Source organism: Danio rerio, chromosome 9 (genome assembly GCF_052040795.2).
Source record: "Danio rerio strain M-AB ecotype USA chromosome 9, GRCz13ab, whole genome shotgun sequence".
In the NCBI taxonomy this organism is placed as follows: Eukaryota; Metazoa; Chordata; class Actinopteri; order Cypriniformes; family Danionidae; genus Danio; species Danio rerio.
Genome location: NC_141029.1, coordinates 28,072,080 through 28,097,500, shown reverse-complemented (window position 1 = coordinate 28,097,500; position 25,421 = coordinate 28,072,080). Strand labels below are relative to the sequence as shown.

Genomic DNA, 25,421 nt, shown 5'->3' with positions numbered 1-25,421 from the left:
ATTTCAGATAGAACAAACAGGAAATAAAACCTCATTGTAAAAAAGTGTGATCCAACTTTATATTAAGTGGCCTTAACTAATATGTATTTAGACTGCAATTAATAATAATTTGCAATGCACTTATTGTGTAAATACATGTTTATACATTGTATTTATGCTTGATTAACAAGCATGTAAATACATCTGTAATTAATATTATTAGAATTAATTTCTGCAATTACATTTAGAATTATACTGTTGACCATCCCTTATTGTCAGGGTTGGGTGAGGGGAAATGGTTAAAAAGGAGCGAGGACTCAAATGCAAGAAAATGGGAATTTATTAAATAATAAAAATAAAATAAAATGCAAATAAACTACCCCGAGGGGGAAAACATTAACAAAACACAAACAAACTTGACTGGGCTGGCTGGTAAGGAACAGGGCTGGACAGACAAGACAAGGCTTCAAACAATGACATGTGATGACGAACTGGCACATTACAGGAGACATGAGGGGTTTATAAACTGTGGAAATTGACACAAACAGATGAACATAATTAACTAATAATGGGTTAACAAGGAGGGGGACTAGACAATAGACGGGAGAGCGCAAGAGACAGAGATGAGACAAGCCGGGAATGAAACACCATGCTGCTGACAGACGAAAACACAAACACGAGTACAAGAGCGCGCGCGTCCGAGGCACGCAGAGCCCGCGCGCCAGCATCAAGCGGGAGCGCGCACACTCTGCGTACACCCACGACGGCGCGCGCGCACACAGAGACAGAAACAGGACCAGACTAGGCTTGTAACGGTATGAATTTTTTACGGTATGATAATCGTCTAAAACAATACCACGGTTTGACGGTTTCGCGGTATACGGTATGTTACAAATGTTACAAAATAATAGAACAGTGAAGCAAATTTGACTTTTTCCAAATAATATATTTTTAGTTACTATAAACAACACCACTTACAATGAACAAATAAAAACATAAGAAAATAATAAATAATGTGTCAAAGTCCAAATAAACATGGTGCAAATCCTCAGTAAAAAAATAGATATAAATATTTACTATACTATAAATAGTTACATAACGAAACTAGATTCAATATGGAACATCCTTAGGTTTATGTGCCAGCATGGATATGGTTGTCTGTGGATATGGATTTGGATATGGTTGTCTGCAATGCAGACAAACAGCTGCACCTTCATTTGCGTCTTTTGAAAACAGCAAGAGCAGCAGTTCGTCTTTGCTGTGTCACTGTTTTGTCATGTTTCTGTGCTGCTGTGCATGCAAAAGTACTTAGTATGAGAATTATTTCATGCAAAACTTTTTTTTTTTTGCGTTTTATTTAGCCACGCATAAATGTATGCCTATCTCTCATTCCGTGTTGTTCAAAAAGCTCATTGTTTGGACCACAAACAAAAGCGAAACCTATGCTTATTGGTTGTGATATAGCGAGTTTGAACCAATCTGGGCATGGAGGAGGGACAATGCATCAATGTATCGTGTCTGGTTTGTCCGGAGACACAGTGACGAGCGTCTTTGTCAAATCAGCGTGGTCAAATTTTGATGACGTAACCGCACTGATTCCGGAGCCTCTGAAAGTCCGCAAATGTTATGTGATACAGCACTGGAAAGCTGAGATTCTCTTCTTTATGCCAATCTTTGAATTGTATGAATCGGATCAGCGGATCAAAAGTTATTAAACATTTAAAAGCAATACTTATTTTTAGCCGCGGGCGGCTGTCTCGGTCTTTAAGGGTTAAAACCGTTGATATGCAATTGTTCATGGTATGATAATCGTGCACGTTCAAATCGTGGTAGACCGTCATACCGGTATATTGTTACAACCCTAGACCAGACAGAGCTAGTGTCCGAGCTCTGCCACCAAAACAAGAAATTACAAGACTGGAGTGGCAGAACCCTGACACTTATACCATAACAAAGCTCAACAATAAGGGTTGCCCGATGGCCCGGAGCTAGTGTGAGAGATGCTTGGGACAGTAGATGGGATCATTACTGGCCCAATTGGAGTCACCTTTTGTAAAATAATTTCGAACTGCAATAAAATACTTTCCCATTTTCCATTTTTGTTAACACAGAATTTTGCTCATTATACATTTATTAAATATTTTACACGTTATTTAAATACATTATTTATCTAATTATTAACATTAAACAATTATAGACATTATTTTTGACACATTATTTAAAATATGTGGCTAAAAATAGCTTCTTTTTTTTTTTTTTTTTGGTGGGGCCAGTGAAAATTTTGGCAGGGCATGTGCCATTGGACCAATCAGAAAAAATCAGTAGAAAAAATCCTTAGCGTTGAATCCTGCTTAACCCACTCTTAAACCTACCCATACCAACAAACCTGTCTCTAATCGTACTCCTATCCCTCCTCAAGAGCACCAGAAGTGTTCTGCAATACATTATGAACACAGTAAGTATGTTGTATTTCTATTTACATGTAAGTACATAGTAGTTAAGGCTACTTGATCTAAAGTGGGAGAAAAAGGGTTAATGTCACAATGGGGAAGGTGTGAGCGAACGGCCCGCAAGGAGGGAGAGCAAGTTAAAAAGACTGGTGGACGAAAAGTAGGTTGAATCTAACATTTTAATAATACCTATGTCTTTGCAGTAATTGGGACGGAGAGACGATGCTTGGGAGCTGCCAGAGGGACACACGGGGGGTGAGATGAGCCTAAGAACAGTATACAAGCTCTAATTGAGAAAGTTAAATAAAAAAGTGTTAATTTCTCACCCGAGACGCTGACCTTGCCTTCATCTTACAGTTAGTTTAACCCAAAATACCAATTATGTCACCCTCATGACAGAACGTATAAGAAAACTGTTCATCCTGGAAACATAAATGAAAAATACTTTAAGAATTTGAGAAATGTTTGTCCTTCCATTGAGTTCAACCAGAAGTCTGCTACCAAAAACATTCATTCAGAGACAAATATCAACATAATAATAAAACCATAATAAACTGGCTTAATTCACACATTCTAAAGAAAAATCATTTCATATGATTAACAGAATTCATGTAGACTTTCTTTGAATATTAAGATTGACCTGAGAATATAAACAGAAGCTCAACCAAACCTCAGGGTTTCTGCAAGTTTCTTCAAATTAAATTTAAGACGTTTTAAGACCCGTTTAAGACCATTATGAATGAAATTTTAGACTTATAAAAGGCTAAACACAATTTTTTTTTCTAATGGTACGGTTACTTCCTTTTAATAGTTTTTGTATCAATGGAAGATCATGTAGGAATGTGTTGCTTTAATTTTCTTTCCCTGCTCAGCTTTAATTTGGAGAATTTGGTGTAAAAAATGTCTAACAGCTGTTGTGAATTGTTTCTATTTGCACTAAAAACTTCGTAAAATTGTGTTGCTTTACTAGGACATAGAGAAATTACGACCTGTTAAAAATGACTTAAGACCTACAAAACTATATTTCAGTGAATTTAAGACTTTTTTAAGGCCTTAGATGTTGTTTTTGAAATTTAAGATTTTAAGACCCCATGGACACCCAGATACCTGCTTGACGAGCAAGAACAAACCTCATAGATTTTTGATGAAGTTGCTATGCTAATGTGATGCACATGCTAACGTGATGCAGGAATGAAGCACATTGGTTCTGGCTGAAACTCACGTGTAATGATTTGGCATGCAAGAACGAACCTCATTCGCTTGCACGTGTCAATCAAAATGATTGAGCTTTGAGCATGAATGCTGAAAACAATGTTTACACAATTTTAAGTAATATAAATCTTACGTTAAACCAGTTTATCTTGTAAAGTGATAATATATGGATCTTCAGAAGTATTTGATCCAGCTGCTCAACATATATACATTAATGTCTTATTTTTTTTTAAAGCGTTAAACGTTTTAGTGCAAATACTGTCAGTGTAGGAACAGAAATATCTCAGATCTGATTAAAAATAACTCCATTTCTATTTTAAAGATTAAAAAATATATATCTTGTGGTTTTGGAATGACATGGGGTTGAGTAAACATTTCTATTTTAAATTGAACTAACCCTTCAGGAGGAATACGCCAAAAGAAAGTGATTGAGTAACCCTTTACATATTCCTGAGAAGTGCAGTTGAGGGTCACAGTTCGTCTAGTTCTCTGTAAAAAAAAAAGCGACTGCATTCTTTGTGGTATGTAATGTGTGCGATTACAAAATCAAACAGAAGTCTCATATTCGACCAAATCAACGATGTTCGAATATTTATGCAAGCAGGACAGTAAATACACTCACTAAACATGAGTATGCACACAGAACGAGACAAGATGTCTGATGTGTTTGTGTGTGTTGGAGAGGAAAAGAATGTAAAGAGTGCTTGTGTGTGACTCGGGTTCCACTTCCAATAAACACGTCACTCAGAAAGAGCATGTACTGCCACTGGGACATTCAGACGGGGATAATATGGAACTGCCTCGGGTCATGCTGAAAAAAAATCTGAAACACAGCCCAAAAACTGGTGTCAAAACAGAGAGAAAACAGGAAAGAAGAGAAAGAATATTCCTTCCAAGTCTTCCACGCTATTAATCATGCATTTGTGGACACAGCATTATTTCAAAGTGGCTGTTCAACGACAAATAAGGAAATGCCTTATTTAACTGCTAATACCAAAAGTGCATTACCAACCATTACTCTGCCATTTTAAAATGGCTTTCTGCACTCGCTAAACAGGACACGCATTTAGAAATGGGAATGAATCACCTCCTTCAATGAGCAGAGAACATTTGCAAATGTACTGCAAATCTTAGGAAATTTACAAAATCTTTTTATTTTTATTTAAAATTTTCAACAAAAAAAGGCTGCATAATGGGTTTAAACAAAAAAGATTGATATTATAAAATAATAACAATATTGATAATAATAATTTTAAAAATAATAGTACTAATAATAGATATTTTTAAGGTGCCCTATAATGAAAATCTGGGTATACCAAGGCATAGTAAAATAATAAAAGATCAGTGAAGGGAAATTTGCATACTGTGAGCCTCAAACACCGCTGTTTCCTCATTCTCATAGATATTTACATTACTGTAGATGTCGCCAACCCATTGTCTATTGCAAGGCTGGGGAACCTTTTTTCTATCAAGGACCATTTACATTTTTGTAACATTGTTTAAGGGCCATACTAAATTATAGGGCTGCTCGATTATGGAAAAAATCATAATCACGATTATTTTGGTCATAATTGTAATCACGATTATTCAAAACGATTATCAGTTGAAGTCAAAATTATTCGCCCTTCTGTGATTTTTTAAATTTATATATAAATTATTTTATTTAAATCCAAAATGATGTTTAACAGATGAATTTTTCACAGTATTTCCTACAATATTTTTTTCTTCTAGGGAAAGGCTTATTTATTTTTATTTATTTTTGCTATAGAATAAAAGCAGGCTTAAATATTTGGAAACCTATTTTAATAGCTCAATATTATTAGCCCCCTTAAGCAATATATATTTTTGATTGTCTGCAGAAGAAACTACAGTTATACAATAACTTGCCTATTTACCCCAATTAAGCCTTTGAATGTCACTGTATAGAAGCTGTATAGAGCTGTATAGAAATGTCTTGAAAAATATCTAGCAAAATTTAATGTACTGTCATCACAGCAAAGATAAAAGAATTCAGTTATTAGAAATGAGTAATTAAATCGGTTATATTTAAACTGTGCTTTAAGCATCTTCACTGTAAGAAAAAAACTTTAGCTACAAAAGTCCTTCAGTCAAGAGCAGTGAGGGATTTTCACCTTTTAAAGTTTAATGAATAATAAAAACAGGCAGCAGCAAGGATATTGCACACTGTCTCTTTAAGAATAGTGCGGGTCTATTGGGATATGGTTTTTCTTTCACTTGGCTTTTGATTCTCAACTTAACTCATTTATTACACAATTGAGGGTTAATATGAATAATCACTAAACACTAAGGCTGCAACAATGAATCGATTAAATTGATAAAAATCGATTACTAAAAGCGTTGGCAACAAATTTCATTATCGATTCGTTGTGTTGCGCGACACGGAGACGTTTGATTAAAGAAGACCACTTTAGCTCAGCGCAGAGCGAAGTAAACACGGCTCCTCTCGGTCTCTCGCGCACTGATACAGAGTTCAGTGACTCAAGAAGACAGGCATGATGCGGAATAATCACTACAGAATCCTACTTTTGTCCGTTTTAAAGTGAGAACCGTAAAAAACCTGGTGCTGGTGTTTGTGTCTGACGCTGAGCCAGAGAAAGACAGCGGGGTTAAGTTGGTTTTGTTTTCGGTATTCCTAACACATTCAGTGATAGACGGCATTAACTAAAATAAACTCTTACCCTAAGAAGATCTAACCTGTGTTTCCTACAAAAAGACAAAGCTGGTTGTGTTTTACAGCTGTCTTTTTCTTTTTTTTCGCTTGATATTACGAGCACTGCTCCGTTTAAGCAATCACAATATGCGCTGAGGCAGAGACAGCTCGCGCTGAGTAGAGCTCTCAGTAAGGGATTGTCGGAAAAGTGCTTCTTTTTTTTTTTTTTTTTCGAAAACAAAACCAACTCAACTGACGTGTCATATCACAATTATGCAGCGTTTTAACCACCTTATACTTCATTTAGGTTTTAGATATGCAAATACACACAAGTACTAGTAAAACAATACATTTAGAGTTTAACAATCTCATAAGGAAGTCTAACAATCCATTCAAATATAATTTGCTGATGTGTTGTATTCATATCAGATAAACATTACACATAGTGAAAGTAACTATAAAGTTGAATCTACTCTTCTCTAAGTTCACCAGCCACTTACTCGCATGTATTTTGGGAGTAACTTATGAATGTACCTGATGAATCCAGCTTGTTTTGCTTTTTATGAAGGAGGCAGCAGCCGCAAGTAAACATGAAGCTGTCCATCTCATGTTACTGATCACGATCACTAACACGCTTATGTGAATTGGAATATCAGGTAGTTGATGACAAGATGAGCAAGCGTGTGAATATGTCGAATTAAAACTGAAAAAAAAAAAACGAAATAAAAGGCATACATCTGTCAAACATCGTTGTGGTGGCTGCGGTGTGTCACATGACAAACATGATGCGTCGCCAAAGAAATATTAAGGGTGAATGTTCTAAAAAAAACTGACTCCCGAGTCAGAGAGAATCTTTTAAACTCAGCAGTGAAAGAGTTAATTAACAGCAGTAAGGCAGCGGGGCTAGAGTTACTTTGCATTGCAATACTTAAGACACATTTTTATTCACTCGCCTTTTTCGGATCCTTTATTTTTCCATCTGTTGTCATGTAACAACAAGACCTAGGAGACAAATGAGCAGAGTGGAGGTGGATCAGATAAAGTGGTCAGTTTGGTAGATCAGAAGTGAAGCATTCAGAAAATAAGTGAGTCTTAAGTAAGGATTTGAATTCAGAGATATCATTAGCAGAACGGAGTGAGCATGGTAGAGAGTTCCAGAGTTTGGGTGCAAGAACACAAAATGATCTGCCCCCCATTGAGGAGAGCCGGTACCGAGGAACAGCGAGAAGGCCAGAGTCAGCAGAACGTAATGAACTAGTTGGAGTGTAGGGGACAAGCATGTTGCAGAGATAGGAGGTTCTACGCTATCTGTTAAACCTTTGGTTAGGCAACAATTGATTTGGACATAAATATTATTATTATGCCTATTATTAAATTGTAGTGTCTCATAGCAATTTAAACTATCTCTTCAATGTGTACAAGAACCAAATGGAGCTTTGACTGCATATACTCTGGAGAAGAATGTCTGAGTGCATCAATTACATCAGGATTCCACTTTTTTCTTGTACTTGAATGTTAAAACATCCCTCCTATGAATTGTCAGTCAGTGATATGGCCCCCTGTCAATTTGAGTTCGAGACCCCTGTATTAAACCAGGTCACCTTTAATGACCAAAAAAGATTATGATATATAAATGTTAATGATGTAAATACTATATTTCAGTTTTAAGATGGCAAATCATATTTTAAATTTGTGATGATGTAAACAAACTATTTAATTACTTTTCAAAGATTTAAAATGTCTAATGAGTTACAAGAATAGCAAATACTGATCTATAACACAACTCAAAGTTAATGCAAAGTAGCATTATGGATTTATTTAATCAAATTAAATCATGTCAGAAAAATGAAAAATTAAACACTGAATTTGAATAACTGTGTTTAGACAGAATTGGCTTAGTGGGAGCTGTGCTTTGTAATTGGACGCTACCTGTGATTTATTAGGAAAAGAGCACAGTTTGCAAATTTTCCAGAAAAAGCCTACAGTTACAGCCTCATTATTCATCCTGTTAAAGCGAAAGACAGCTGTGAAAATGAAAACTAAACAGCATTCCAAGGAAGAAACTAATAAAGCAGAACAAATGCGAAGCAGGAAATGTTACTAAAACCAAGTATTTTGCTCTCGCAACAGGAAAAGCTGTTCAATTACCAGAAAGCTGAAGCTAGAATATATCTGCCAGATAAATCCAGCAGCTCATATACTTAACTAAATCGGACACGCTACATCCTAAATACATTTTACAAAGTTACAAGCATTATGATACTCGAGCTCAACATTTCAGATTAGTTTTTCACAAGTGTTAACCAAGCTCCTTGACTTCTGAGGAGGATATAATGTGTGTAATTTGAGAGACAAAAATGAGGAATTTCTTGAAATTTCACAACTGTCAAGAACTTGGTCAAACTGAGAGAACACCTGTTGGTAGACTTGCAGAAACAAGTTACTAGGTATAATATTTCAGTTGGTTTAATAGCGTATGGTTTCAGAAGCAAATATTATGGCTCTCAAAAAAATATTTAAAAATGGGGGTTAGTTTCTTTATTCTTCATGTCTTTGATTTAAAATTTCTCAAAGATTTGTTTGCTGGGCATCTATGTTACAAATTTCATACTCCACAACTACAGTATGTGAGATCTTGTGACTGTGGAGATCAGTTTAGTATACTGAATTTGTCATGTTTAAGAACCCAGCTTGAGCTTTATGACATTTGGACTTTTTACAAAATATATTACAAGTTATAGTTATTAAGAAGGTGGAATGGCATGGCTCAGTGGTTAGTACCGTCACCTCACAGCAAGAAAGTCAATGGTTCGAGTCCTGGCTGGGCCAGTTGGCATTTCTGTGTGAAGTTTGCATGTTCTTCCCGTGTTCGTGTGGGTTTCCTCCAGGTGCTGGATGACCATCGGTTTGCTGTTTCTAGCTGACAAGCATAATGACATTTTAAAGTTTAATGTGTTTGTGTGAGCGTTGAATCTCTTTTACAGACCTTGGTGGTGAGAAATTATTCATTTGAGTTACTCTTGCCTATCAGCTTGACCAAGCCAGACCATTGTTCTCTGACCTCGGGCATGAACATGTTATTTTCACTCCAAAAAGATCTGTAGTTTGTAGACCAGCCCGCCTGGCACCAGCAACCATTCCACATTCAAAGTCACTAAAATCAATGGTCAAGAGCTTTAGGTCATGACCATAAGGACAAGATTTCAGATACAAGTGGGATCCCCTGGAGGAGCTGGAGGAAGTGCCTGGGGAGAGGGAAGTCTGGGGTTCTCTCCTAAGATTGCTGCCCCCGCGACCCGACATCGAAAATGAATGAATGAATGACTTCTTCTCAATGCTGAAAACAGTTTTCTAGCTTTGTTTATGACTTGATATGATATGATGATTATAAACCTATTTTACTGTAACTCTTTTAATACTCTAAATTAATACATTCATACTGAATACAATAGTTTAAAATCTGACTGACCCCAAACTTGCTACGGTAGTAAATAAATAATTGTCTCTCTACACCAATCAAACCATAACTTCAGATGCACAGAGAGACAGAATGAGAATAAAGATAAAAAGAATCACAATTTGAGAAAAAGCAAGAAGCCGAGTGTCTTTGGTGCGTCTCTGAAAAAAAAAAAATGTATTCATCACAAAGCAGCAGAGGATTAAACGAATGAGTGTGTGAAAAATAAAGGCGGAAAACACACATGACAGAGAAAAACTGAACCAGAGATTGAAAGACAGAGAAAGAGAGGATTGACTTCATTATCTGCTGCTTGTCCCCTGTGATTTGGGCCCATCCTGCTTTGGAACCACAAGATGATTTGTGCAGACAAAAGAAAAGGAGCGATTGGCCACGTCTGCAGAGGTAAAGAAGAAAGGGTGAGATAAATGAAGAATCCATGTAATTTCACCGCTGGAATTAAAATGACACAACAATGACACTCTAATTGCACAGCAGTTTACTTCAGTTCCTTTGTGTTTTCATTTAGAATGCGAGTGTGTGTGTGTGTATCAGTGGATTTTCTCTACACTCACAATAGTAGTTGTGCAAAAAATAAATACCACCAACCATTCATTTCACCTCCAGATGCACAATCTGAGAACATTTTAAAAGCCTACTCTCTCAAAAAGCCTTTATATCTGAAGACAAGGTCATTGTGTGTGGATATATGAAGTCAGGTGTGCAAGTCAGAAGCACAGTTCATCCCTTGAACCATGTAAAATGTTGTTTCTCTTCATTTTTAAAATCAAGGCCATCGCTAAACCCTGTCAGTAATTCTGTCAGTAATTACTCACCATCATGTTATTCCAAAACGGAGACCTTTGGCTATCTTCATAACACAAAATAAAGATATTTTGGATCAAATCTAAGAGATTTTCATCCTCCAAACACAGCAATGGTCATGACAGGTACCAAAAAACATGGCCAAAACAGTCTATATGTCTTCAGTGATTCAATCAGAAAATTATGAAGCTACAATATTCAATATTTTTTAACACATTTAAAGGTCACTATTTTTGTTTTTATCTTTAAATTATTCTCATAGCTTGATAATATTATAACTATAGCTATAACTAACTAAATAATACATTTATATTTTGAAAATGTTTTTTTTTTTTGTATTTCATTGTACTTTAACCAAGTCAGGGGCATTGCGTTCTATGGACAGGGTATGCAGGAATCCTTAAGGTAATTTCAATACCTTTTTAAAACTTTTAAAGACCTTCTCAGAATATTTAAAGACCTCATGGCCACTTCATGTTCTAATCAGTATCAAACCTTTAACTTATTAAACAGTTGTTAATAAATAGTTGTAGTTAAATAAATCAGTGAAGCACAACCATGCAACAGAACTCAGATAAGCTCGAAAGAAACAAAGCTTGAAAGAATAAATTACGTGGCTGTTTTTAGCGACAGGCTACAGCCACTGTTTAAACTCATCTTTCTTCAACCAGGAGTATACAAACTTTATTTTTATTTTGCCGTCTGTTTCGCTCTATAGTTTCACTACATGTCAAGAGCATCACATCACCTTCCCGCGTTTGTCGCAAATTACGTGTCATCACCCGGATGGAGGAGCTTGGCCAGAAGCGCCCCGGCCCAAACCAATCGAGTGGACCAAGCATTGTTAAAATTAGGAGGAAAATAAATATTTTTTATGCTTTTTTGGAGTCATACACTTTGAAAAATGACTGTGCAAACCTTAAAATTATTAAAAAGTCTTAATTGCGTTTTTATAAGGTTTTAAGTGCCTTAATTAATTAAAAATAATTGATTTATCAACATTTACTACTTTTTAAGACCCTGAAGACACCCTGATAGAGGATGTAAAAGGGAGCTCTCAGATTTCAACTAATGTATTTTAATTAGTGTTCTGAAGATGAACTTAAGCAGTGAAACTCACGATATCCCATAAAAAAAAAAGCTGTCATTATCAGAGAACGATTATCTCAATTTCATTTCTAAAACTTTAAATCAAATTCAAATTTAAATCAGATTTTATTGTAGCTCATCAGTAAACTACGACTCTGTGTATTAAATGCTGCTTCATCAGAACACACGTGCTGGAGGTATAATAGAACTGGTTTTACTGACAAAATGCGCATGAAAATTGCCTTCAATTAATCGCCCAGATCTACATAAGCACGTATCTGACAGCAGGAAAGGTGATTTTGCTTTATCTGCTGCACGCTGTCTGAGAGCACAGAGGAGTTTTCTGCATGGTCAATCCAGATGAGGAGAAACAGTCTGTCAGCAGCGAGTTTATTTCAAAGTACATTTTTAATGACTCGTCAAACACACCATGCTCTTTCTATGCATTCATCTTTGTTGTTTGCTGCTCTATTGTGTATAAGCAGTCTTACATTGCACAAGTATATTTATAAAATAATTATGTCTATAAAAAAACATCTCTATTGACTGACATGTTCCCCTCATACTGTTCTGCTTCACATTCCCTGCTTTCGTTAGCTCAATAACCCTGGGAAAGATGCACTTCACACTGAGTGTACGCCAGTGTTTTTTCATTTTAAAATACATAACTTTTGCAGTGGTTACACTTAGCATACAAATAACTCGGATGTTTCCAACAATTGAAAATGGAGACTTTTGGACATGCTACAGACCAAATGTTAGTCTTAAAACTCTGAGGTTTGAGTTTCAGTCCTGATAAACCAATACGCAAACTTTTGGAAAAATTAAAGGGCACAGCTGAGCCAGCCTAATTTCACGAGGAAACTTAAGTATTTTATGTTTTGTCATTTTATTGGCTAATTTGTACGAATTCGTCATATGAAAATGTACAATTTTAAAAAGGAGACATGGCTCCCACCCCTAACCCCAACCGTCATTGGGTGAAAAGCATATCGTACTAAATTGTACAAATTAAATCGTCTGAATTCATACGAATTAGCCACTAAATCAAAAAGTTACGAATTACCATGAGATTGTGTTGGCTGAGCACTACATCCCTGATTGGGTCTTCTTGATCACTCTGTATTGTTCATCAATACACTCTCACATGACCTTTAAAGGTGCAGTAGGTGATCTGCCAAAATGCTAATCGCTTAGCATATTATCTTTGGACAGCAGGGAGGGACTGTGAGTCAAAGCCAAACCCCCTGATATCGCGAGCCCGCAGACAGCGTCACAACAGCCGACAGACAACCCACTAGTTCATGTCATTCGCCAGTTAGTTAATGTCAGCGCCGTGCAGGAATTACATGTATTACTTTGCCACATTTACATGCTATTTCAGAGCGAATATTCAGAGTAACGTTAGCGGTAATGTATAGGAAGGCTGTCATTGTTCAGAAATGACCCAATGTGAATATAAAAGCAACTTCAGCTCAATAAAGCAGGTTAGGCGGAATAGCGCTATTTACTGGTGTTTTGTTGTTAAACTAAATATAAATCTACATTATAGATGCTGTTAAAGAACCTTATGAAACTGAAAATAATCACATAAATCTTTCACTGGGAGATTTCAGCGGCTGAACAACACGTCTGTGCATAGAAGTCATTCATAAGAGAACACAATCTAACATAAGCTTAGCCTGACTAAAATAGTTTCAAAACAGAACATTACCTGTCTAACAGTACGTTAATACTTCAGCCATGGTCTCGTCCTTTCTCCAGCGTGCTAAAGTAACTCCAATACTGATTCAGGATTTTCAAAAGTTTCAATGCAGCATTTGATTTCTCCCGGTCCGTCTCGTGACCGCGCAGCCGCTTTAAGGGCGAATTATACCCGCGCCTGGCTTTACAGTAATCGGCCTGAGCTCGGCTGTCCTTCGGCGCCTCCGGCTCCGACTCGGCAGCTCGCTCGCGCGCATGCGTTTGTGATGCAGACGGGCACGCGCTAATGGCGGTTCTGCGTGAACAGATGCGCAGAAGTCGGAATCTACATTTGTTGACAGACAGTCTGACCAGCCTCTCGGAATTAAGGGAGATGACGGTCCGACTCTATTTAGTTGGATGAACATTTTTTAGTTTTATGCTTTACCCTGAATATAAAAATACATATAAACATTTAGATCATTTACTGTAATCATTACTATTGGACTGTGAAGAGACTTTCAACCAGCACAACAAAAAAATGTTTCTGAAGACAATCACCTACTGCACCTTTAAGCAAAGTTTTATTTCAATTTAGTGACAAAAGACTTGCTCTCTAATCTGTAATAACCAGTGGTTGGGTTGGGGGCGTCTGATTTACCATATGTGGTCTTGTTAATTCTTGTTTTTAGTGGCGGAGTCCAGACACTAGTCCTGTCATGTCTTGTGTTGTGCTCGACTCGAGTTTTCTTGAGCACTGCTTTTCTGTCATTGTGTGTGTCTCTGTATGGGCGCCACTGTGAGCGTGCTAAGACCATGCACGCACCTGCATCAAGTGGGGTCTGTGCGTGCTTGGGACGTGCGCTCTTGTACTCGTGTTTGTATTTTGTTCTGTCGGCATTGCGACATTATTCTCAGCATCTCAGTCTGGTTGGTTTTGGTTGGCGCTGAGATGAAACGTGTGTTGCATATGTGTGAGCGCACAGTAAGGTCTTTTCATCTATCATGTGCTCGTGTCTTGCGTCTGTTTATGTTGGTGTTGTCTAAGCATGTGGCTCTGTGTTTACATTGTGGCCACGTGCTTTTGTGGTGTGCTTTGTGAACATGCTGTTAATGAGTTCTCTCATTGGCTGCGTGTTCTTGTCCTGTTTTACGTGAGCACATGGCTTGTGGTGTTTTCTTGTGTCATGTGCTCTCCCGCCTGTTGTCTAGTCCCACCGTCCTGTTGACCCATTATTAGTTTATTATGTTCACCTGTTTGTGTAAATTATTTCTGCATATATTCTCCTCATGTCTGCTGTCCTGTGCCAGTTTGTCCTCTATACTCCCGTGTTCCTGCTCCAGTCCTGTCTCGCCAGCCCAGCCAAGTTTGTTTGCCTGTTTGTGTTATAGTTATGTTTTTCCCCCTAAAGGTGGTTTTTGTCTTATGTTGCATCTGAGTCCTCGCTCCCTTATCCTTCCCAAACCTTGGCAGTTATGTACTGTGGGTGGTGAATCACAATTCAATTTTCGGCTGATTGATAATATATCAGTCAACAATAGTCATGTTGTATGATCTCTATCAGTGGTTAAAGGTGAACTTAGCAATATTTGAAAAATTATTTTGACCACAGTGTCTGAAAGTGTCCCAAAACACACCTTCAGCCAATCACAGAAATGGTGTGTCTAATAACGATAACAGAAATATTGAAAAAGTGCATGGTCCTGTTGGGTCATGGGTGTTTGTTTTGGTGCTTTCACATATCAACAATATTAAGCAGAGTTTGCTTAGTGCACCGGTAAGTATCAGAACTAGTTTTGTTTTTTTGGGGTTTTTTTTTACATTTTGAACAAGGGACAAAGATTGGGTCAATTTGGGTCAAAAGTTTGCTAAAAGGTCTGAACTTGGTCACAATTCAGTTAAATTTATTCAGATCATTGACAAACTTTTGGCAAAGGTTTCTTACACCAAATAACTAAATGGATAGAGTGCTGAACAAAATGAATATTTACCTACAATTCGCTATAAAAAAATAAAATAAAATAAAAAACTTAAAAAATATGTTCTACTAGGGCTGGGGGATTAAATTGGTTTAGATATTTATTGACCAAACACAATTGGCAATATTGATAAAAAAAAAATAAAATAAAAAGATTCAGAATGAAGTTTTGGTGTTAATCGCTATAGTTTTATTCAAATGTGGCTGCTGAGCGCGTGCCTCGGAAACAATGCCAATAAGCTTAGGTTATCAGTTTGTCATTTGTAAGTCGCTTTGGATTAAAGCGTATGCTAAATGACAAAATGTAAATGTAAAATGTCATTTCCAATGGACGCACGCAACTTGCACGGTGCATATATTGGAGCGACATGCACATGTTGTAAAAGCGGCTTTCCATACACACGTGACTCGCCCCACCTAGTTGAAAACACAAAATGCTGAAAGAGGAGCGCACCTTGATTCGTGTAAGTAGAACTAACCAATCTGCTTTACACTTTGTATGGAATATACAACTTAGTCATTCAACTTCACAATTTGTAATGTTGCAGTGCGTATATGAATAATCATGGTTGGTTCCTTTACTTGAAAGCTTAGATTTGATTATTATAATTATAATTTGATTATTATTAAATTATAATATTTTGTTGACAGAGTTTAAGGTTTACTGTTTCGTTATTATTTACACCTTTAAAATTTGCTTTCATTGTTCAGCATTTACGCTTTTCCATAGCACACACTTAGAATTTTTTTTTCATCAAGTTTAAGTCTTTTTAAAGCTTGGTTATTTTATTATGAAAAGATGAGATAATTAGTTTAAATATTTTTGTTTTTGACTATTAAAACTATTTGCCTTAATAATGTTGGTAAATTAAAATAAAAAAAATTGCCCTATGTTCTACAGTTCGATAGCTATGAAGTAGCTTTTTATTGAAAGTGCTGCTTGCGAGTAATTCTGTATTAAAGGTAAAGTGACCCAGATCTAAAGAAAGGCCAAAAAATACAAGTTTTAAAACATGACGTTATATTATGATTATTAAATATTATGATTAGTGCATAATAAATTAAGTTATTTTCTCCCAAAACAAAGAACCGAATCTGAATTGTATGAATCAAGATCCTGCAAAAACCTACCCAAGTTTGTGACAAATCTGCATAATAGCAGCTAGCAGTGTCTACCTGCGAATAATGACTACACTGCAGTTTAAGCAGAGGCCTGGAGAAGATGGTCCGTGCTGTCAACATGTTGAGTAGACAAAGAATTCCAAGAATGAGGACTCATGTTTGAACTGATTTTCATGGCTGTTCATATCACAGCATTTAAAGTGTTGAGAGCTGAAATTCCAATATGTCCTTTTGTTCTGTGATGCATTGCAAGCAGTTGACCAAATCACAAATGGTATTGACACCAGTACATTCTGACTCTTCTCTCGTTTATTCAGCCCATCTAAACATCCCAATTCTGACTGGGATTCAAAAACTCAAAGTTGTGTAATGTTTTTGTCTGATGTGTACGATAAACGCTCTGTTCCGCTCCGCTCAGAAGGGAAGCTCGCACAGATAAGATCCTCTCTGTGTGTTGCTATTGTTACCATGACAAACAGAGTGACAGCGCTACGATCGTTATTATCATTATCAAAAGAGGGTTTGATTACCTGCTAGCGCCTACTGACTGCAGCAGCTGCGGCATCGTGGGATATCAATGAGACGCTCTGAGAGACATATGAGCGATGCACTCAATAGAAGGATAAGAAAAATTACCGCCGAAACAGATAAGGCCGATGACAAAGCATGAATTCCACATTGAAATGTCTGCATAAATTAAATTTAAGCTCGGCTGCAAAACTATAAAGCTGCCTCACTGTCTCTTTACAAAGACAGCAGCCTTCTAAGGGAGAATTCTAAACAGTATAGAAGCCTGAAAGATCCATATAAATAATGCTCCACACAACAAACTGGACTTCCCATCTTAGTTGGTGATTAGGTTGGTTGGGATAGTTAACAGGGTAAAAGTTTGTTTTTGTACAGAGATAATACATTATATTCAGTATTTTACTTAATTCTTTCATGCGCAAGTTCTAAATACTCCAGATGACCCCCCTGCGTGAGTTATTTTTTATTGGTGATAGTTATTAAGAATGCTTCTCTTTAAAGTTTCCATTGCGATACGTTAAGATTGTTACATACCGCAGCCCCAATGATTTATGCTAATTATTTTTTTCTGCAAATATTGACAAATGTCAGAATTATATAATAAAATATGTAATATTACAAGTTCTAAATGTGTGTAGAAACCAGTACAGTATCTCGTTGTTAAAGCTGTTGAGAAATAATAATATTCTTTGACATAAAATGGATGATTATATACACTGCATGAGAGGTCAGACAGAGCTGCTGGGTTTACAGATTTATTCATATTTTCTTCTGAAATAGATGAAAGCAAGTTTCTTAACTGGGAGAGGAGTAGAGAAAAATGTTATAGTAAAATAAACAGTGTGTATATTACATAAGAGCCAATTCCAGTTATAATTTTTCAGTAACCTAAAACATGAACAAACTGCCATGTTTAATTATTATCATTGCCTTTTGGACTCTTATTAACTAAGAATGACAAGATGTAATGTTGCATGTGTGGTGAAGAATAAAAATGAGAGGTTTGTGCTAACTGTGTATGTTTTCTATAGTTTATGAACCCAAATAAGACCTAAATGTATGTTTTGGGCAGTTTTGTTTAGTAATTCGTAAAGATTTCAGAGACTGCAAGGCTCTGTATGATTTTGTATGTTTTATTATTTTATATAAATTGCACACGTTACAGTAGGCTATCATTGTTCTGCAGCTATAATCAAATTATGTTCATAGAAAGGTTAGTTATTAACATTTATACACAAGTAGGCATATTTATGTGCATTAAGCATCCGTTTTATCTATAATATGTGAACGGCCAGTATAGCTTTATTTTTACATTTTCTCGAACAAGAAAGACGTCGACTGCAACTTTCTAAACACCACGCCTACCAAAAGGGTACTTTTGGTATCCTTTCTCAGTGAAGACACAAGCCTAATAAAGGTGACCCATACTGTACCAAACTGAACCGTACCAATCAGTGGAAACGAGGCACAAAACAAACTTTATTTTGTTGAAAACACTGATTAATTGTGATTTATGGCAAGCAGTGAGCACCTCTTTCTATCCCTCTGTACGAGCCATCAGATTTGAATTTGAGCAGCTGATGACGTTTGTTCTTACATTCTAATCACACCGATATGATCATATGCTTCAGGAAACACCAAAGGCTGATCACACCGGTGTGATTGTACATGAAAAAGATTTCATGAAACTATTAAATCACTAATTTAGATGTAAGTGTATAGGTAAGTTCAGCAATGTATCACAAATGTAACAAAAAGTCACTGAGTCAGTCAAATTGGCAAATCTGTTGCAAAATGTAGTTGAATTAGTTGGAAAATAGTTCTTTGTGACTATTTACTTGTACTGTGAAATAACTTTGATAGGAAATCTTGCAACCATACGCCAAAAATTAACACAGATTCCCATTGAAAGAAAAGGACTAAGTTCATAAAAAATAGTTGAAAAGCAATAAATATGACTGCACCTTTATTCAACAAATTCAAGCCACCAACTCAAACCTGTTGGGAAATCACAATGGAAATCTTTCACCATCATGTTGAAAATCTAGTCCATGTGTATTATTAATCTTGAAATAACTGTACTTTGTTACCTAAAAAAAAATACTGGTAGATAAAAGAAATAGCATAATCCTCTTGTGAAAAGAAAAGAGAGAAAAAAAAACACCTATGATGGCAGCTCATTATGTTTAAAGCAGAACATTGCTGTAAATAGAAACAAACTTCACAGTTTCTGCCCATATGGCTCATGTACGATCTAACTGAACTCTCCCTCATTAGCGTGCGTGTGTGTGGCTTCTGTCTGCCATACAGCACTAAACCTGCTGATAACCTACACACAACCACTGGATAACCTTCCTAACAACTTGCAGCTGCAATCTATTCACAGGTCAGAGGTCGGCAGTCTGGTCCGTTCAGCACGGAATAGGAAATGACTGACAGCTACAACGATTTTCCCGTCATTCTGAAGAAAAATGTTAAGTGCGAGCCTTCTTATCATCAGGATGCTAACTGTGCCCGGCGATGTTGGTGACAGCAGTGGGAAAGGTCAAAGGTTAAACAGAGAATCGTCATCCATGAGGCTGAAATGGGTTTTTAATGGAGAGATGATTTTGTGGTGTTTAGGTAAGCCGGTAATGGAAACAATGACATTCCCACATACGGATGGACTTCTACATAAACATGCACACTTCATATGTGCGCGTCCTGATTTTATGTGTTTGTTTAGATGAAAATTAAAAGATTTTACACAGAAAGTGGCAAATAAAAAAAACAGCAATTGGCTGCAAAGAAATGCTGCACATCTAGAATTCCTGAAATGTTATTGGCTATATTAATTTACTTGCTATATTAGTTCACTTGTTATTATCTAAACCTGAAGTCTAAAATAACTGCCAAAGCTGAGACCAAAAGACATTATTCACATTTTGAATAAAATTTTTTAAATGTAATAACATTGTTATTATTGTTAGTAATACTATTAAAGGAGCTAGCCGGCAGCTAGCTCTCTGCAACTCTCACATGGTCACCCACTTAAGCAAAGCAGGGCTGCGCCCAGTCAGTACCTGGATGGAAGACCACATAGGAAAGCTAGGTTGATGCAGGAAGTGGTGTTAATGAGGCCAGCAGGTGGTGCCCAACCTGCGGTCTGTGTGGGTCCTAATGCCCCAGTATAGTGACGGGTTCTCTATACTGCTCAGTGAGCACAGTCTTTCAGATTAGACGTTATAACGAGGTCCTGACTCTCTGTGGTCGTTAAAAATCCCAGGATGTCCTTCAAAAAGAGTAGGGGTTTCACCCCGGCATCCTGGCCAAATTTTAATCCGACTGGCCTCTGTCCATCATGGCCTCCTAACCATCCTCATATCATAATTGGCTTCATCACTCCTCTCCATCAATCAGCTGGTGTGTGGTGTGCGGTCTGGCGCAAAATGGCTGCGGTCACGTCATACAGGTGAATGCTGCTCACTGGTGATGGATGAGGAGAAACCTAAACCGCAAACCTTTCCTTTGCGTGAAGCTAATGAGGTTATTGGGCCAATGACCCAGTCTGTTGTGATTGGATGACAGAGTTCAAACGAGACAGAGAGAAACGCCCACCACGATTATGAAGTAGCACTGAGTATGTGAGAGCCCAATGAAGGAATGCATTAAAGAAATGCAGTTGAACATCAGCATATTACTCTACTTTTAAACCTAACCCTAAGTTATAACAACATACATTCAGTATTAATCCACACAGTGGCAAAACTGAACTGTTTTGAAAATTGACCATGCCGCACATGTGTGCAGGAACAGCTGATAGTAGCCGTAGTAAAGACAAATGGCAGAATATTGCAAATTTAGAAACGCATTTAGGCTAATGGAAGAACGAACTTTAACCCTTTATTCCCCACAGCCAAATCTCCATTTCTCAGTGTTCACCATTTCCAGGTCATGATCAGTCCCGCGCTCTGCTAGTGTCTGAAGGGAAAGGTGTTCACGTTTTACCAGATCCAGCACTTCATATTTGGTGATTTACCGTATTGATCTTGATGCGTTCAGACAAAAGATCCGAACACAACTTGATTTATTTATTTGACTCTGAGTCTACTATTTAATTAAAGAATCAATAGTTTTAAACATGATGCACTTTCAGATTTAAACCTCAGCTAGATATTTTCATTCACTTAGAGCTGTGTTACACACTACATAGAAGGTCATTTTCAAAAACCCATAATAGGGGCTCTTTAAGATTTCCCAAACACTATTCAAACAAAACACCATTAGTTAGGACAGATGTTGACATGTCGGCTCACTCAAACTAACATCAACGTTCTATAAACACTAAACCGTTTGCACTCAGTTTTTTCCGTTACAATATTTAAACAAACAGTAAACGTGGACAGACATGTCGAGTCATATTTCTGCTGATGCTACAGAAACGGACGGGGGTGGCGAAGAATCCTGTTACTGTCAAATAAGAAGAGTACTTCAGGGTCAAAAAGCTACAGAACAAGATACACACGCATCAGTCTTTTTATATTCAGTTGAGCGTAATCAGTTTAAAAGAACAAATGAGAGTGAAAACGACAAGCTTGCCATTTTACAAATTCTATCTGCGTCCTCTCACGAACGGTACATTTTTCACATAAATGAGTTTTATCAGATGAACAGGCTGTCGCTACATTCTCCTTTCCCTCATTGTTTTTATTCACAGCATCTTACACGTCGACAAAAATAAAATCACTCCACAACATTGTGCTTTTTGCGGCCAGAGATAAGTGCTTCAAAGCAGGAACGCTGGAGTTTGTGTGTACGTTTGTGAATAGAGATAAATATCAAACCTCTCGGCTCTTTTTCTGGCAAAATAAGGAAGCAGAAGAACTCATAATACACTCAGACTGATGTAAGACATCTGAAACAATCCACAGGGTTCCCACGGTCATGGAAACCTAAGCACCTAATATAAGTTTAATCTTGAAAAGCCACAGAAAAGTCAAAATGTCTATAGTGAATATATGGCTTTCGAGTTTTCCTCTGCTCTGAAATATTTCATCAGCTGGATATTGCTCTTTGTGAATGCTTGTGTGAAGTAAAACTTGCCCGCCAGCAAGAAAGATAACATCAAACCTTTTTTTGAGGATCGTATTGGAGACTTGGTACACTAATAAGCATGTCATTTTAAAAATTATTCATTCAAAATATTAGTACTCAAAAAAAAGAAAATTCTCCTAATATAATTTCTAAACATGGGAGTACTAGTTGTTATTGCCAGTTTTTTGTTGGCAAACTCAAACTTTTAACAAATCTCCTCTCTTCTGAAAGTCAATAAGGGGATATTATGTCCAAAGATACACACGGCTACTATTACAGACTCCATAATTCAGTGCAAAAAACACTAAAGTTGCTGTCGTAGCCAGATCTCTTAATACCGGTGGTCAATTCTGACAGCTAGTCATTAGGCCAGTGCTAAAGCATTCATAACACGCCAAACAATGACAGTTTGATACTCCCAGTTCCACAGTTGCTGGAGTTAAAAGAGAGCTTTGCAGATATATCACACTTTCGGAGACGCAGAGATTACTGAGGTAACACCTGGTCTGATGAAGATTAGAAGGTGAAACAGACTCTACTTGACGATCAGAATACAAATACACAGCTCTGAGCATTAACGTCTACATTTGAAACTATGACAGCAACTGACAGGCGAAGGAACACAAACACACTTACTCGCATGAGAAAGTTTGAAGAGCCTAAAAATTACAATTCCCACATTATTTATTCAGCCTTATGTCATTGCAACCATTTTTCCTTCTACGGAAAATATATATATATATTTTTTTTTTTTTACTGCTCCATTATTATTTTTTTACCAATTTCTTGTTTATTTCCAGAGCTCATTTTAAAGTAAAGTTACACAATAAACAGCTTGTCTAATTAACTGAAATCCTAACATTTATATTTAACATTTGAGCAATTCCACTGTTACGGATGTGACATTTGCAATAAAAACTTGAGAAATTCACAGAGAGCAGTATATTGAAATATCAGTATCAAAACAACTCATCACAGCTGAGGGGTGAGAAAAAATATAAATTGGCAAATGTAGTTTATTTTTATATTTTTATGTTTTTATTATACAAAATATTTTGTAGAAATTTGCTTAAATTAACCTGCACAGCTCAAAAGAAATAATATTCATAAAAATAATAAGGCTTTGCTCTCTATTGAACTTTCTTTTTTTATTTATTATATTTTACATTCTTGCATTTATGAACAAAAAGCTTTGTTATGGATGTAACATCTCTGTTTTATAGGCTACACAAACAACCTAGAAAAGGTTTTGCTATTTTGGTAAAAAAAAATAAATAAAATTCCATGGCAAGCTTTACAATTGCATTGAATATTTCATTTCCCAATTACATTTACAGAATTTTACCACAATTAAATTTTTCGGGAAGTAATTTTTAACAGTTTTTTTTTAATCATTTTTAAATTGAAACTTTAGAGAGAAATGCCTCTGACAAATTGCACTAAAATATTGTGAAGATTATAAAGATTGTGTGCGCATTGTGTTTTTCTTCACATAAAATGGTAAAATGTTTATAAAGTGACTCTCAGAGCTGTAACCAGTGGTGGATTTCGGCATGGGCAAAATGGGCGATCGCCCAGGGCGGCATCTTGCATGTAAAGCCTAGTTCACACTACAGGATTTTAAACATCAGCAGATCGCTGTGCCGTTCACACTACATGACTTGACTTTGTGTCTTTTAATCTCTGTGGTGTTCACACTACGCAACACTCTGTGAATGATCCACAAGAGGGGGGTCACACACTACATGATCTGACAACAACTCATTCCCCAACAGCTTATTCAAGCTACCAAACTACAGCCAATGAAATTTTGAGGGAGGAGTCGTCAGAAAAAGCTGAACACTATTGGCTGCTTGTGTGCTGATTACATCACTGACAGCGTTTCAAGCTTTCGAGAAAGCATTTAAAAACATAGTCAAATCAGCCGATTCATCAGCGCATTAATCACTCATCTGCAAGGTTCGAGTGGATAGATACACAGAGTTTTAAATTTTTGTAATTTTATAACTATTTGAAATAAAACTAACATATCTATAACACCCTGCCGTTTTCTAACTATCAGTGTATTTCTGACATTGTTATTTTTTTTATTACAAAACAGTAAAGAACTGAGCATTTCTGCCTTAAATTACCATATTGGTCAAAATGACTGCATGCATGTCTGATACTTTTCACTGTGACTTTAAATATGTGTGCATTTTCTTGCCTAGCAACTTCCTGCTAACATAAACAAAACTTTCTGATGGCAAAAACATTACAATTTACTTTAGATAAAATAAATAGCTCCTGTTTGAAAGTGAAAATGAAAGCCAAGACCTTTAAGTGTTTTAGTATCTTAACTACAAATTTATAGGCTGTATTACCAAAAAAAAAGATTATATTTTTAGGGTAATGGTGTCATTAAATATGATGCCAGACATTCAAAGCTTAATTTTAATATCTCAATAATAGCTTTGAATGTAAATATGTTGTGACAATATGGCGTTTTATATGAGAACGGTCAGAATGAGCAGTTTGATAATTCTAATAGTTACAGTATTCTAGTTCCACGGTTAATGTAGCCTACTCTCATGTCTGTGCTAACGCAGAATGAAGCGAGTGTGTTGATGCCCATTCTGACCAATCACAGATGTTTCTGCTGAGCTCCTGAACACACAGGCATTCAGCTCATGCTGATATGCTCTCTCATTGGCTGCAGCTCGTCACTACATCGGACCACACGTGGGGTTGAGTCGGCCGACTGCTCTGGAATATTTAGCATGCTGAATGTTGGATTTCTGTCTGCGAGGTGTCGGCGACGCGTCAGCGAGCCTCGTTGATGCGTTGTTTAGTAGTTCACACATAAAGAGCAGCGAGCGCCGTGCACCCGCAGATTTCTTCCCGATCACAGCCCGATCTTTCGGCGAGCTCGTTAACTTCCAAATCGGGCTCAAATCAGGCTTAAAATCCTTTAGTGTGAACTTGGCATAAGAGACAATGCTAAAAAAATTTTTTTTAAATAAAAAAATACCCCAGTAAAAATCAGCTGTGCCCCAGTAAAACCTTTGATATGTGATTTACTTGATGCAAGTGTATTAATTTAGAGTGATAATCCCAGAATAAAGATGTTAGAGTCCATTCAACTTTGACGTCCTTTGTATGCGCAAGTTTGTTATTCTCCATGTGCAACCGAAACAACGCTGGTGAAAACATATTAATGCATTCCCTTGAATCATTGTTGTTTACATGCATGTGGATAAAATACACGGCACTCATGCGCTGTGAAACCGGAGGAACAGCCTTTTATGCAGGAGGGCAGCACACAGCGAGTTTTGCAAGTCAAACAAAACTAAAGATTATATAATATGATGATG

The 25,421-nt window shown here is 36.7% G+C and overlaps 1 protein-coding gene and 2 long non-coding RNA genes across 45 annotated transcripts in view; 1 reads left to right on the top strand and 2 right to left on the bottom strand.

The window, feature by feature from the left end:
- The window catches only part of LOC141376138 (uncharacterized), a 1,062,333-nt gene that overhangs the window by 932,515 nt on the left and 104,397 nt on the right, over positions 1-25,421 (bottom strand). For 10 of the 43 annotated variants that reach the window (XR_015499506.1, XR_015499508.1, XR_015499507.1 and 7 more), the window contains one exon: positions 7,266-7,314. The exons of 26 other annotated variants lie outside the window; for them this stretch is intronic. Coding sequence is in view for 12 of the 17 variants with exons in the window: in XM_087268007.1 (XP_087124133.1) it covers positions 7,266-7,314 (49 nt within the window). In the remaining 5 variants the exon portion in view is untranslated. Of the gene's footprint in view, positions 1-3,216; positions 4,465-6,846; positions 7,016-7,265; positions 7,315-10,067; positions 10,167-25,421 lie in introns of those variants that run through there. 7 more of the 43 variants (XM_087268021.1, XM_087268020.1, XM_087268015.1 and 4 more) reach the window with 5 other exon arrangements.
- LOC147842379 (uncharacterized) overlaps positions 1-25,421 on the bottom strand; it is a 463,094-nt gene that overhangs the window by 372,641 nt on the left and 65,032 nt on the right. The window lies entirely within an intron of this gene.
- LOC147842380 (uncharacterized) overlaps positions 1-25,421 on the top strand; it is a 219,867-nt gene that overhangs the window by 135,294 nt on the left and 59,152 nt on the right. The window lies entirely within an intron of this gene.